The 13,756-nt window shown below is 51.4% G+C and overlaps 1 protein-coding gene across 4 annotated transcripts in view; it reads left to right on the top strand.

Annotated features, from left to right (window-relative positions):
* The window catches only part of LOC114802397 (limbic system-associated membrane protein-like), a 229,234-nt gene that overhangs the window by 147,954 nt on the left and 67,524 nt on the right, over positions 1-13,756 (top strand). For 3 of the 4 annotated variants that reach the window (XM_029001268.1, XM_029001265.1, XM_029001267.1), the window contains exon 2: positions 7,771-7,849. In XM_029001268.1, coding sequence (XP_028857101.1) covers positions 7,771-7,849 — 79 coding nt within the window. Of the gene's footprint in view, positions 1-6,912; positions 6,965-7,770; positions 7,850-13,756 lie in introns of those variants that run through there. The other variant, XM_029001269.1, reaches the window with a different exon arrangement.

Raw genomic sequence — 13,756 nt, 5'->3', positions numbered from 1 at the left:
TACCTGGACAACGTGTCCAACATCACCATGTGTGCAACTGTTTCAGAAGATGTTCTGGTGGGACGCAGACTTTGTATTGGCTTGCGTACGATGCTGAGCAGCATGTTGCTTTCCTTGATGAGCTAACTGTGGCCTGTAGACCTGTTGGTGTGATCAATGTCAGGTTCCACCATGCACACCCAGAAGATCATCATTCAATTCAGTGGTCCACAACAGCATGGCAGACGGGGATAATCCAAAAGACAGAATGCAGGGACAAACGGGTTCATACATGGAAAGACATCTAGAAAATTCTCTATAGGTAGGACACCTGCCTCCGCTGCTGTTTTTATTTACTCTTCTTCGTGGTTTTTGTGGCAGCTCACCGGCCGCGGGGGCGTGCGCGCATCCCACTCTTGACGCGGTGACAATGTGGCATGGAATGACACCACTTCAGACCAGTGTCAGGCCTGGAATCGTCAAGCCAGAAGATTCTTTCCGAGGCGCTTGGCAAGCGAAGCCATACGTTGTGGTGTGGATGAGAACCTGAGGTGACATGTAACTCTTCATTTTGCTTTTTGTGAGGCAGGTTAGGAACATTGCAGGTTTTTATTATTATTTTTTTTTTTTAAAGAATTTATGTTGTGTTTTTTTATGAATAATCTCTGGATCTGTGTGAAGCGTAGTCGTCAACAGAAGAGCGAAACCGAACTCCTGCGGGACGTATTGGGCGTGTTGGACCATGCAGGGCAGAGCGAACAGTTCAGTAACGTTGAAACCATGGTGTGTGTGTGTGTGTGTGTGTGTGTGTATATTTGAGTGTATGGTATGAATAGTAATGCGAGGACCGGAGGCGGTGTGTGTGTGTGTGTGTGTGGAAGTGGCGGCGCCGGGCGGCGATGTAATTTCGGTGGAGAGGCTGCTGATGAGATGTCATGACGCCACCCGGTTCTTCACATTTTACTTTCAGATTCATAGAATTTCTCCATTTCACAGTGAGAGCTGCTAACATACGAAGCACCTCCCCGCCCGGTTCCATACGTTCCGCCACTCGTCCTGATCATATCGTCTGTATTGATCTAATCAGCTGTTTTGTCAAGCGGGCAGATTTGCATAATTGCATTCTGCACTGCATAACTGCTGCATATGAAATGTTAATTTTCCCTGATGAGTTTAAAGGCCGTGAATAAAACACACAGATTCAGCGGAGGGAAAAGATGGTAGAAGAAGATGATTCTTCTGTGACACTTCACGTCTACCTCGGGTTAAATGCGCGTCGTTACCGTCTCAGTTCAGACAATCGTGGACGATATTCACAGAATAAATGTGAAAGACCAGCAGAGAATATAAACGAGCCTGAGAACCGACTGTGTTCTCCTCCTGCGGTTCCCTCTGGCGTGGCCTCCAGCCAGCGAGGACCGTGCTTTATTGCTGTTGAAATGCGGAACCAGACAGGAACCTTGACTAGAACGGTTCTGGCTCTGCTGGCCACGCACAGCTGGAAAAGGTCGATGGCCTGAAAGACGTTTTTGTCTCTTTTGAATTCTGGACAAAATGGAAATGGAGATCAGACAGGACTATGTCCGCACAAAAAGGCTGAAAAGCTCCTCGTTTCAGGCTGGAACTCAGAGGACCTTGCATTGTCTTTGGATTGTCCTGAAAGAGGGGGGACAATCAGGATTGTAGATCTTTATAGGAGATGGACTGTGGAATTAAGAGTGAAGAGATGATGTTCTGCTCCAGGCTGGTGAACGGCCCGCGGGTGTGACACTAAATGTGGTTTTATGGTGAGGATTGGAGATGAAATCGTCTTCTCACCACTGAAGTTCACCCGGAGGCGTTGCTGGGGCCACTCAGACCCGAGCAGAAACATTCGGCTTCTTCTCCTCAGCTTTATGTTTGCCGTCCATCACCCTGAAAGCACCAGCCCTGCGAGATTCTGCACGCAGGAGGAAAGGTCTGGTTGATGTTCTCCTCTTGGTGTGAAGTGTATGAAGATGCAGTGCGTTGGTTTTTGGGGACTGAGTGCAGCTGAATGAATAGTTAATGATCTGTGTGAAAAAAGAACGTCATCGTTGTGTTTAGTGTCACTCTTCTAGAACGTTCTCGCTCTCGCTCTCTCTCTCTCTCTCTCTCTCTCTCTCTCTCTCTCTCTCCAGACCGCAGGACGCTGGTCTGCTCTCTGGGTTGAATTGAAGCCGCAATCGATCACAGCGATTGGTTCAATAAACCACACCAGTGCTGCTCACACGAGGGTTCCTGCCCGTGCGTCGTTCTAGAACCTCGGTTCCTGCCTCTTCTGTACATGTCATGAACACTTCTTGTACTCGTGTTGTTGCCATATCAATGTTTCGAAATATCAGGAAGATTTTAGAAGACCGGAGTCCATTACAGTTAGTGCCAGGAATGGTTTGCGAGAAGTTCACTTCTCGTGAATACAGAGGGTGTCTATAGATAATCTGTAGTAATTTACTGCAGAAAGGAACATCTCACGGTTCCTTTATTAATTTTAGGAGACCAGCATCTATTTATCTTCATTTTGTGTCTTAACTCTCTTCACCAGGTGACTATAAGCGTGGTTCTGAGATGCCGCGCTGTTGTTCCGTGTTCTGTGTAGTGAAACCCTCGCTGCTTGGGTGGAGGAGGTGAGGGGGTGGCGGCGGATCCTTATAACTTCCCGCTCAGCGCTGGTTTATCTGCTCCGGTTTCATCATCCAGGATGAAGTGACGCAGCGGCTCCTCCACCAGCGTTCTGCCCAGGAACAAGTTTCTCGTGAGATGCGGGCCTCTTCTCATAATCCTACTGCACGTTCTACTGCAGGTTCTTCATCCAGCTGTTTAACATATTCACGTTGAAATCCAATAAATCAACTATATTCCTGAATTCTGTGATTCTGTCTGGAATTCCATTTACACATTTACATCGGTACATTCATGCTGGCCACTTTATTAGAGACACCTAGATTTACAGACATTTACGGCATTTACCAGACGCCCTTATCCAGAGCGACTTACAGTCAGTAGTTACAGGGACAGTCCCCCCCTGGAGACACTCAGGGTTAAGTGTCCTGCTCAGGGAGACCATGGTAGTAAGTGGGATTTGAACCTGGGTCTTCTGGTTCATAGAAGAGAGTATTACCCACTAGGCTACTACCACCCAGTAGTTACAGGGCCAGTCCCCCCCTGGAGACACTCAGGGTTAAGCGTCTTGCTCAGGGACACCATGGTAGTAAGTGGGATTTGAACCTGGGTCTTCTGGTTCGTACCTGCTAGGCCACCTCCACCTGGCCTTCTGCACGATGAGTCCAGGATCTCCTACTTCATAACGTTTGGAGCTTAAGAATGCCTCTGGCTGGATGTTTCAGTAAGAGTTTCTGAAAGAAACGACAATCGTACACACTTTTTCCCCCGACTCCGCAGTACAAATGACGAATGTGTTGTTCGCTCCCTGAAAGTTGAACTTTTCCCGCCCGTCTCGGCGCGTTTCATTTGATTTTTCGACGGTGAATGAGCGATTAAACGTGCGTTTTTCTGCTGCCGCACGCAGAATGCGGTGAGGGCGCCGCTCGTCACTCATTCTGCCGCACGGCGGAAGCCCTGCGTTCCACGGGCCTTCCGAGTTCCTGCAGCCCCGCGCGTGGTTCTGAGACGCAGAACCCGCAGAGCCGCCGACGTTCCCGGCACATTAGCCGGCTGGTTTGCGGGCGATAGATGTTCAATCAGGATTGTTATCTGCTCGATTTGACACGAAGCGGCGGAGCTTTCTTCGCTGTCCAGCATCAATGGCGTTTAAAACCGGATTGATTACTTCATCATATTCCCAGTTAAGCCGTCTTGCTTCACCCGCCAGCGGGAAAATTACAGATAAGGAACGTGTTCTCCGCACGAGTTTAGACGCTTCGCTGTGAATGAGGCTGAATGAAAGAGGATCGGGTACGAGCGTCCGCTTTGGTTGAAGCTGCGCCGTCCCCTGTCCTGCTTCATCATCGTTAATGCCGTAATTACGACGCGCCGTTCCAGGGGTCACGGGGTCACCGGCGCAGAGTGGCCTAATCGCTCAAGTGAAACGTGAAAAATGAGAGTGGATTGTGAATCCGAATGGGATCCGAAAACGAAGATTATCCGTAATCTGAGGAGAAAACCGTCACGGTGACTGTACGGTGGTGGAGTCCGTGTGCGACGAGTTCGGGTCGGATTCCACGCTTCGTTTTCTGACATTTAATAGACGGACCTTCAGCCGCTTTTCTCTACGGGACCAGAAACAACGTTCCCATGTGAACGGCGGGGACGAAAAGGTGAAGAACCTCCCTAGTAGAACCTTCAGACGTGTAAACGGTGTAGCAGTAAGCACTCGTGTAAACTGGCACGTTAGACTCAGCGGGGAAATGTCCCCCGCAAAGTCCTTTTATGTGTCAGGTGGTGCAGGGTTTTGACTGACAGGTGCAGCCGATGGTTGACGTTCAGAATGCAGGAGAAGGTGGACGTGAGGGACATTAAAGCCAAATGATGTTGGAAACCTACAAATCAAGCCCTGGTTAGTTGAGATGAAAACATGCTATTTATAATGGTGCTTGCTGTCTGCTCGTGGCATTCCGAGCTGCAGGTTCCAGGACAGGCGGTGTGTGTTGTGCTGAGAATAGACGTAGTTCTGAAAAGTCTCCAGCACTGTGGCTTTCCCCTGAATTCAGGGAAAACATCTGAGATTTTTGAGAATTTATAGTTGTTTTGCTTCTTTAACATTAATCAGGTATTCTGGGAATTTAACTGGTGTTTCATGCTGTGAAGGTGTGTGAGCAGAACCACGTCGTGGGAAGGTCTATTTATTCAGATGAGAAGATCTGTCCAACGATCTGGATTTGGAAGGTGTTGGAGGTCAAAGTCCTCTCCACAGTTTTGAGGAGCAGAGGTCAGAGGTCATACGGCACACTGAAGTCGATGTCAGACTCTTTTTACATTGAATTGGAATCATTTAAAGATGTTTGTAGCGTTGTTGTTTGTTGAGTTAGACCTGGTTCCTGAGTAGAGGTGGTTCCTGTAGCTCCCTGCCAAGAATGTTGTAGTTTGTTGAGTTAGACCTGGTTCCTGAGTAGAGGTGGTTCCTGTAGCTCCCTGCCAAGAACATTGTAGTTTGTTTAGTTAGACCTGGTTCCTGAGTAGAGGTGGTTCCTGTAGCTCCATGACAAGAACGTTGTTGTTTGTTGAGTTAAACATGGTTTCTGAGTAGAGGTGGTTCCTGTAGCTCCCTGCCAAGAACATTGTAGTTTGTTGAGTTAGACCTGGTTCCTGTAGCTCCATGACAAGAACGTTGTAGTTTGTTTAGTTAGACCTGGTTCCTGAGTAGAGGTGGTTCCTGTAGCTCCCTGCCAAGAACATTGTAGTTTGTTGAGTTAGACCTGGTTCCTGTAGCTCCCTTACAAGAACATTGTAGTTTGTTGAGTTAGACCTGTTTCCTGAGTAGAGGTGGTTCCTGTAGCTCCCTGCCAAGAATGTTGTAGTTTGTTGAGTTAGACCTGGTTCCTGAGTAGAGGTGGTTCCTGTAGCTCCCTGCCAAGAACGTTGTAGTTTGTTGAGTTAGACCTGGTTCCTGAGTAGAGGTGGTTCCTGTAGCTCCTTGACAAAAATGTTGTGGTTTGTTGAGTTAGACCTGGTTCCTGAGTAGATGTGGTTCCTGTAGCTCCCTTACAAGAACGTTGTTGTTTGTTGAGTTAGACCTGGTTCCTGAGTAGATGTGGTTCCTGTAGCTCCCTTACAAGAACGTTGTTGTTTGTTGAGTTAGACCTGGTTCCTGAGTAGAGGTGGTTCTTGTAGCTCCCTGCCAAGAATGTTGTAGTTTGTTGAGTTAGACCTGGTTCCTGAGTAGAGGTGGTTCCTGTAGCTCCCTGACAAAAATGTTGTGGTTTGTTGAGTTAGACCTGGTTCCTGAGTAGATGTGGTTCCTGTAGCTCCCTTACAAGAACGTTGTTGTTTGTTGAGTTAGACCTGGTTCCTGAGTAGATGTGGTTCCTGTAGCTCCCTTACAAGAACGTTGTTGTTTGTTGAGTTAGACCTGGTTCCTGAGTAGAGGTGGTTCTTGTAGCTCCCTGCCAAGAACATTGTAGTTTGTTGAGTTAGACCTGGTTCCTGTAGCTCCCTTACAAGAACATTGTAGTTTGTTGAGTTAGACCTGTTTCCTGAGTAGAGGTGGTTCCTGTAGCTCCCTGCCAAGAATGTTGTAGTTTGTTGAGTTAGACCTGGTTCCTGAGTAGAGGTGGTTCCTGTAGCTCCCTGCCAAGAACGTTGTAGTTTGTTGAGTTAGACCTGGTTCCTGAGTAGAGGTGGTTCCTGTAGCTCCCTGACAAAAATGTTGTGGTTTGTTGAGTTAGACCTGGTTCCTGAGTAGATGTGGTTCCTGTAGCTCCCTTACAAGAACGTTGTTGTTTGTTGAGTTAGACCTGGTTCCTGAGTAGAGGTGGTTCTTGTAGCTCCCTGACAAGAACATTGTAGTTTCTTGAGTTAAACCTGGTTCCTGAGTAGACCCGGTTCCAGCGGCTCTCTGACAGGAACGTTGTGGTTTGTTGAGTTAAACCTGGTTCCTGAGTAGACCCGGTTCTTGCGGCTCTCTGACAGGAACGTTGTGGTTTGTTGAGTTAAACCTGGTTCCTGAGTAGACCCGGTTCCTGCAGCTCCCTGACACCAGCGTTGTGGTCTGATGAGATAAACCTGGTTCCTGCAGCTGCTTGTCAGGAACGGTGAGGAATGTTCTGCTGTCGGCGTCTGGTTTAACTGCTGAAGAAATTCTTGAGTTATGAGCCGCTCACATTTTGAGGGATGAAAATGTATATCGTAATAAATTGTTAATGTCGGCCGCCAGTTGCTGTCAGTCTGTGATGCAGAGTGACACCCAATCTAATCCCCTCCAGAAGGAGCTCAGCAGACTGCAGCACACAGGCCCTTTAATAAGCCACCATCATGTCACTTTCTATAAAAAGGACCTTTCATTGGCTCGGTAGGTACAGAGTCGGTTCTCCAGCTCCACTCGGGATCTAGCATTGCTGTTTTACACGTCCGGTACCGCCGGGTTCAGCAGCAGCATGTGCTCGGTGATGATCGGTGAGACATGTGCGGTTCTGGTGGAGGGGTGAGGGGTCGCACTGGTTTTAATGTTCTAGTCTGGAGTGGAGAGAACGTGGATGAGCTATACAAACCCATACAAAGAGAAGTGTTTCTTTTTATTATTATTATGATGATGATGATGATGATGAATAATTAAGCTGCTCCAGGCGCGCGAGGTTTAATGGGCGGGGCTCAGATGATTTGAAGGTGCGGTTCTGGTGGAGGGGTGAGGGGTCGCACTGGTTTTAATGTTCTAGTCCGGAGTGGAGAGAACGTGGATGAGCTATACAAACACATACAAAGAGACGTGTTTCTTTTTATTATTATGATGATGATGATGATTAATTAAGCTGCTCCAGGCGCGCGCGAGTTGGCGAGGTTTAGTGGGCGGGGCTCAGATGATGCGGTTGTCCTGACGACCAATAAGAGCGCGTCAGGCTGGGCAGGGGCAGCAGTGCGATGCGCGGCGGGGTGGGGAGCGGAGAGGAGCGGAGAGGAGGACCGGAGAGGAGGACCGGAGCTCCGGAGAGGGACGGATGGTGGAATAAAAGCCAGCAGCGCCCGCCTGTCGCCTTTTTTTTCCCCCGCTCGGTTTCGCGGCGCGTCTCTCTTCCTCCGCGGAGATGTCGGGGGGACGCGGGCCGGGATGGCGGCAGCTGCACGCCGCGTTTTTCAGGCTCCTCTGTCTTATTCCCACAGGCTTCCCCGTCCGGAGCGTGGACATGCAGCGACCCACCGACAACATCACCATCCGCCAGGGCGACACGGCCGTCATCCGGTAAGCTGCGGGTCCCGAACTTCCGCGCCGCGCCGCGCCGCGAATCCACAACTTTTACTCACAGCGGAATAACCGGGAATAACGACGCCCGGAGCCGCGCCGACGTCCCCGCAGGAGGAAAAGTCAGAAAGAAGCAGAAAAACCCCGTAACGCGGGAACTGCGACATTTTCACTGGAGAGGGACACGCGCAGCTTACACACACAAACGCACACACACACACACACACAGTTACACGCACAGACACTTACACAAACACACACACACACACAGTTACACACACAGACACTTACACAAACACACACACACACAGTTACACACACGCACTTACACACACAGTTACAGGCATGCACACACAGTTTTACACACACACACACACACACACAGTTACACGCACAGACACTTACACAAACACGCACACTAACGCACACACACACACACAGTTACACACACAGACACTTACACAAACACACACACACACAGTTACACACACAGACACTTACACAAACACACACACACACAGTTACACACACGCACTTACACACACAGTTACAGGCATGCACACACAGTTTTACACACACACACACACACACAGGAGCTGTTAACAGACTATTGTTATTGAATGACATGTGTTCATGTTTTTATGAACGTATTTATCATTTTGATTGATTGACGGGTCACATGTTTGCTGATGCTGGTGACAATATGCGCGCCGCCCGTCATTTAATAGATTTCGGCAACATCACCTCCTCATCTGTGTTTCTTCCTCTTTTTAAAGATCCATGTAGCTCCTGATCTGTCTGGTTTGTGGAAAAGCTGATTATGGGCACACACACACGCACACACACGCACACACACGCACACACACACACACTGTTTTGCAAAGCCAGGCTTTTCTCAGTTTACCCGCCACACTTTAGTCTGTGTATATGTGGGTATATGTGGTGGTGTTGTAGTGTGTGTGTCTGTATACGTGGTGTTGTGTTGTGTGTGTGTGTGTACGTGTGTGTGTATACATGGTGGTGTGTGTATTTGTGTTTGTATACATGGTGGTTTTGTGTGGTGTGTGTGTATATACATGTTGGTTTTGTGTGTGTGTATATATACATGCTGTGTGTGTATATACATGGTGGTGTTGTGTGTGTGTGTGTGTGTGTGTGTATACATGGTGGTGTGTGTATTTGTGTTTGTATACATGGTTGTTTTGTGTGTGTGTGTGTGTATACATGGTGGTGTTGTGTGTGTGTGTGTATATACATGGTGGTGTTGTGTGTGTGCGCGTGTGTGTATACACGCTCCCCGCGGGTGACGAGTGTGTAGTGACCCCTGGTTTGTATGCACGTGTGATAGATGAGTGGAGGCTGTAGGCGCGGCAGGAGAAGATCCAGGAGGTTCCCCGAGGGCCTCTGGGAGCCGCCAGCGGAGGATGTCTGGTTCTGTAAGCCGGTTCTGCTCTCCTGCCGGGGGAACGGTTGGTTGGCAGCTGGCGGAGATGCAGTGGCTGGGCGCTGATTCAGACGCCCTCGGCCACGGCCCGCCGCAGCAAGGGCTCGGTCGAGCTCCACTCCGAGAACGCTGTTCCCCGGAATAACCAAATCCCACAATCTACCATCTCCTCCAAAACTATTCCGGATCTTCATATCGTGTCCGTCCGGACCTTTATCGGTTGACGCCGGCGTGTCGCCACAGGATGAACGGCCCCGTGCGCTGCCCTATTGATTTACTGTCCCGGCCCTTGTTAGTAACGAGGGAACCCAGGTGACCTCTCAGCCCGGCGAGTTCCTCAGCAGGTTCTCCAGGCGGAGGACCGGAAACCCAGCAAGTCTTCTGGCCTCTTTAGCTTTTTACTTCGCAGGTAAATATGCCGACTATCCGCTCGTCAATCACGGTTCCTCGCGCCTCCAGGCAGACGGGGCCGGCGGTTGTTCCGCTGCCGGAGCGTTCTAGCGCTCTGAACGTCTGTCGAAGGTCCCCCGGTCCACGAATGCCTCTTGGATCCAGTTTAACGCATGAGAACCTTCACTTTGATGAAATATGGATGAGGGCGTGTCCGTGTGGTGCTGTATGGTGAGACCGCCGCGTTCTTCTGGAATTCTTCCAATAGTCCAGGCCGTGCGTCTGGAATGATGGTTATCGACCGGAGTCGCCGCTGGCCGCGCCGGTTTCTGATGGGCGGGGAGAAGGTTCTCTCGCCGCGCCGGTTTCTGGTGGGCGGGGAGAAGGTTCTCTCCGCCGGCTGCCATTTTTAATTGCTTTGGTACGCGAGGCGGGGCTGCGGGGCTCGTTCGCTAAAGCGTTAATGGCGCGCGGCGCTCCGGTGGCCCGGCGCCGGTCGTCCATCAGCCCCGGCACGCTCCCTCCGTCCTGCTGCAGGCGCCGTCTCCACCTCCCAACGCAAACAGCAATTATAGTTCGTTCGAGGGGTGAATATACGGGTCCTAATGATGGATGCTGGAGCTTCGGGAGGAGAAGTGAGCCTGAACGAGCGATTTCGCCCCGCCCCGCCCCGCCCCGGCACGTTCTAGAAGAACTCACGATGAAAACAAACATGTTGTTCCTGCCGTTCTGCACGCTAATTAATTTCTTTTGATGTAAACGTTTCACATGATGACTTTATGCAGAAGATGGTGGTCCTTGCGGTGGTGTAGATGTGTGTTTTGGGCTGATGCCTATTTTGAGGATTTCATACTTGGCTGATTGAAAGTGAAGTTACTGTAATTGTGAGGCACGGCACACGGTGACACGGTGAAACGTGTCCTCTGACCATCACCCTGAGTGAGCAGTGGGACCATGACAGGCGCCCGGGGAGCAGTGTGTGGGAACGGTGACTTTGCTCAGTGCAAATAAGGGTCAGGATTCGAACCGGCAACCTTCTGATTACGGGGCCGCTTCTTTAACCGCTAGACCACCGCTGCCACCACTGCCCCCCCCGTTTCCGGTGACACGGGCTTGCAGATTAAAGTGAAGTGATTGTCACATGTGATACACAGCAGCACAGCACACGATGCACATAGTGAAATTTGTCCTCTGCATTTAACCCATCACCCTGAGTGAGCAGTGGGCAGCCATGACAGGCGCCCGGGGAGCAGTGTGTGGGGACGGTGCTTTGCTCAGTGGCACCTCAGTGGCACCTTGGCGGATCGGGAATCGAACCTGCAACCTTCTGATTACAGGGCCGCTTCCTTAACCGCTAGGCCACCACTGCCCCAGATGTGAGGGGTCCTCCGGTGAACTGGCATCGAGTCGCATGGACAGGTCATTGTTCCCTCGTTTTCGCGTGGCGGCTCGGCCCGGAGGATCCGTCCCGTTGTTCGGCCGGCGTGACGTTATCGCGCCGGAGGCCTTGCGTGGAGCTCGGGGACGTCGCGTGGCGCCGCTTGATAAAACCGCCTCTTCTCAGCACGTCGGGACGAGCAGAACTGCTTTCTTTGTGTCGTCCTTTTTTTTTTTAATGACGCGCGGTGCAGTACCGCGTGGAGATAAAGAACCGGAACCCGAGGCGTCAGAACACCGCGGCACCTTTTTAATACGCGAGCCGGTAAGGTGCCGTAAGTCGGAGATTAGAAGGTGTCTGTGTTGGGCTGAGATGCGGCGGAACCGAACGCCGTTCTAATGACGCTTCAGTAACTAATTGCATCTTTGGCAGCTCGGTAAAGTGTGACGGCAGGCGGCACGTCTGCGAGAAGAACCCCATTAGAAGCGAAACCGCGGCCTTTCCACGTCCAGACAAGTGCGCGTTTGGTGATCACGCCGTTAATTAGCCGCGGCGCCGCGGTGACCTTTCGATACGTGTAACGGTGCCCACGCACGCCCTGATTGGCCGCCGCAGGGTCCGGAGCCAGATGTGCGCGGGATCAAAGCCACGTTCGCCCCGATCCCGGCTTCTCCTCCCGGGTCTCCCGGTTTGTGGACACGAGCGCTGTCATTAACGCAGCGGTGGCACCGAGTGGTGGCTGATGGGACGCCGGTGGGAGTGGATCAATGTTGCTACTGGATAAAGACAGGGAGAGAGAGAGAGAGCGGGCGTGTGTGTGCGTGTGGGTGAGTTTTCACATATGATGGGCTTCAGCGTTACCGTGGGAACGTCCACTGGAGGTCCTGTCCTTCTTCTGAACCCCCTAATCAGTCAGCATGTAGGTCACAGCAGTCTTCTCCACGAGGAGGACACTTTTTTTTATATTCTCTGTGCAATATTCACTCCACGTTCCATACGTCTGGCAACAAAAATTATATATAAATATGCAAATGAGTTGCCATTTACAAAACATTTATATGCAAAAAGTAGCGTGTGTGTGTGTGTGTGTTGGCACTTAAGTAGACTTTCCTTCGGAAAGGTGCCAATCCCGCCCTCCAGCAGTGAAACTTGACATCGTCCCGCTTGTCTGGTTCGCCGCTGCGAAGATGAAGATGATCCGTGCGGCCGACAGCAGGACGACGCCGTTCCCGCCGGGATGATTGGCGTTCTTCAGAAGTGAGAAGGTTCTGGCGGGGCCCAACTCCGCCGGCCGGACTCCGGTTAAATATCATTTCTGGCGGTTCCTCGCCACCCCGGGACCGTTTTTATCGCCGCGGCCTTCTCCGACGGGCCGGTGACCTGATTCGGAGCGGGAGAACCGGGACACGCAGCATTAGGGCTGCGGCCGCATAATCCCCTCCGAGGCCATTCCGGGCGCCGAGCTGGATTTTCAAATCAATTTCATTCCGGCTCCAAATAAATAAATAAAAAGCTGCAGCCGGGCGGCTGACCGACTTCGTGCCGCTTCCCGGCGTCTCGCGTCCGGTAGCAGAGACGGCGCCACAGTGGTTTTTACTGCCGGAATGTCGCGGGTCTTCCAAGTTTGACTGGTCGGGGGACATTTTTCCAAAACCGACCGGATGCTTCCGTTACCGGCGGTGTACAAACAGCGTTCGGTGGTGAGCGGGGAACGGGAGCGAAATTCCTCTTGCATGATGGGAATGGTCGGTTTAGAATCGTGTAATTACACTGACCACTAGAGGCAGCGTTCGTTTTTTACATTTACAGCATTTATCAGACGCCCTTAACCAAAGTGACTTACAGGGACAGTCCCCCCCCTGGAGACACTCAGGGTTAAGTGTCCTGCTCAGGGACACGATGGTAGTAAGTGGGGTTTGAACCTGGGTCTTCTGGTTCACAGGCGAGTGTGTTACCCGCTAGGCTACTACCACCCTTTTTAGTCCCTGATGCGCCGAGTGAAATTAATGAGGACCTGATTGAGGAACCGTGTTTCCCCGCAGCACCGATGCTTCGTCTTAATCGAGGGTGGTGGCGAGGCCGCGCCCGTCTGTTTTCGGTCAAACAAACTTCACACGAACGTCTTCTGGCCTCCCAGGAGCTCCACCGTTGATCGATCTGGGGAATGACGGCATGAGCGGCAGAACCTCCACCGTCCGGTTCTGCCTCAGTGGTCCCATCCCAGATGAGTGGGAGTCAGCGGACGGGCCGGCGTCATCGTGGCGGAGTCGGCCTGATGGGGAAACACGTTCTGCTCTGATTCTGACTTAATATTTATCGATTTTTCTGGTCTCCTAAATTGGCTGCGCTTGGCTGTCGGGTCGGCCGTGATGTGCGTTGGACACGTCCATGGAACCGGCTGAAGGTTCGTTAAAACCTCAACTCCCATCAGAATCTGAGTCTGCTCGGCGTCCTCGTCTGGTTCCTGCAGGAGCATCACGAGCACGTTCTCCTCCAAAATCCTGCTCTAAATGCCCGTTGTGGCGATCATGATCGTCCCACGTCCTTCTACCCAATTAAAGTCCACTCAGCTCCGCCCCCCCAACAGCTGTACAGCTGTAGCGCAGGGGATCCGACGGCCCCGCCCTTCTCAGGGAACACGGCACGGATTTGGGTCAAGAAGTGGGTTGCCCTGATTTCCCTGCTGATGAGGCTT

This window comes from Denticeps clupeoides, chromosome 13 (genome assembly GCF_900700375.1).
Source record: "Denticeps clupeoides chromosome 13, fDenClu1.1, whole genome shotgun sequence".
Lineage (NCBI taxonomy): Eukaryota > Metazoa > Chordata > Actinopteri > Clupeiformes > Denticipitidae > Denticeps > Denticeps clupeoides.
The sequence above is the reverse complement of the archived record's forward strand: the minus strand, read 5'-3'. Positions and strand labels throughout refer to the sequence as shown.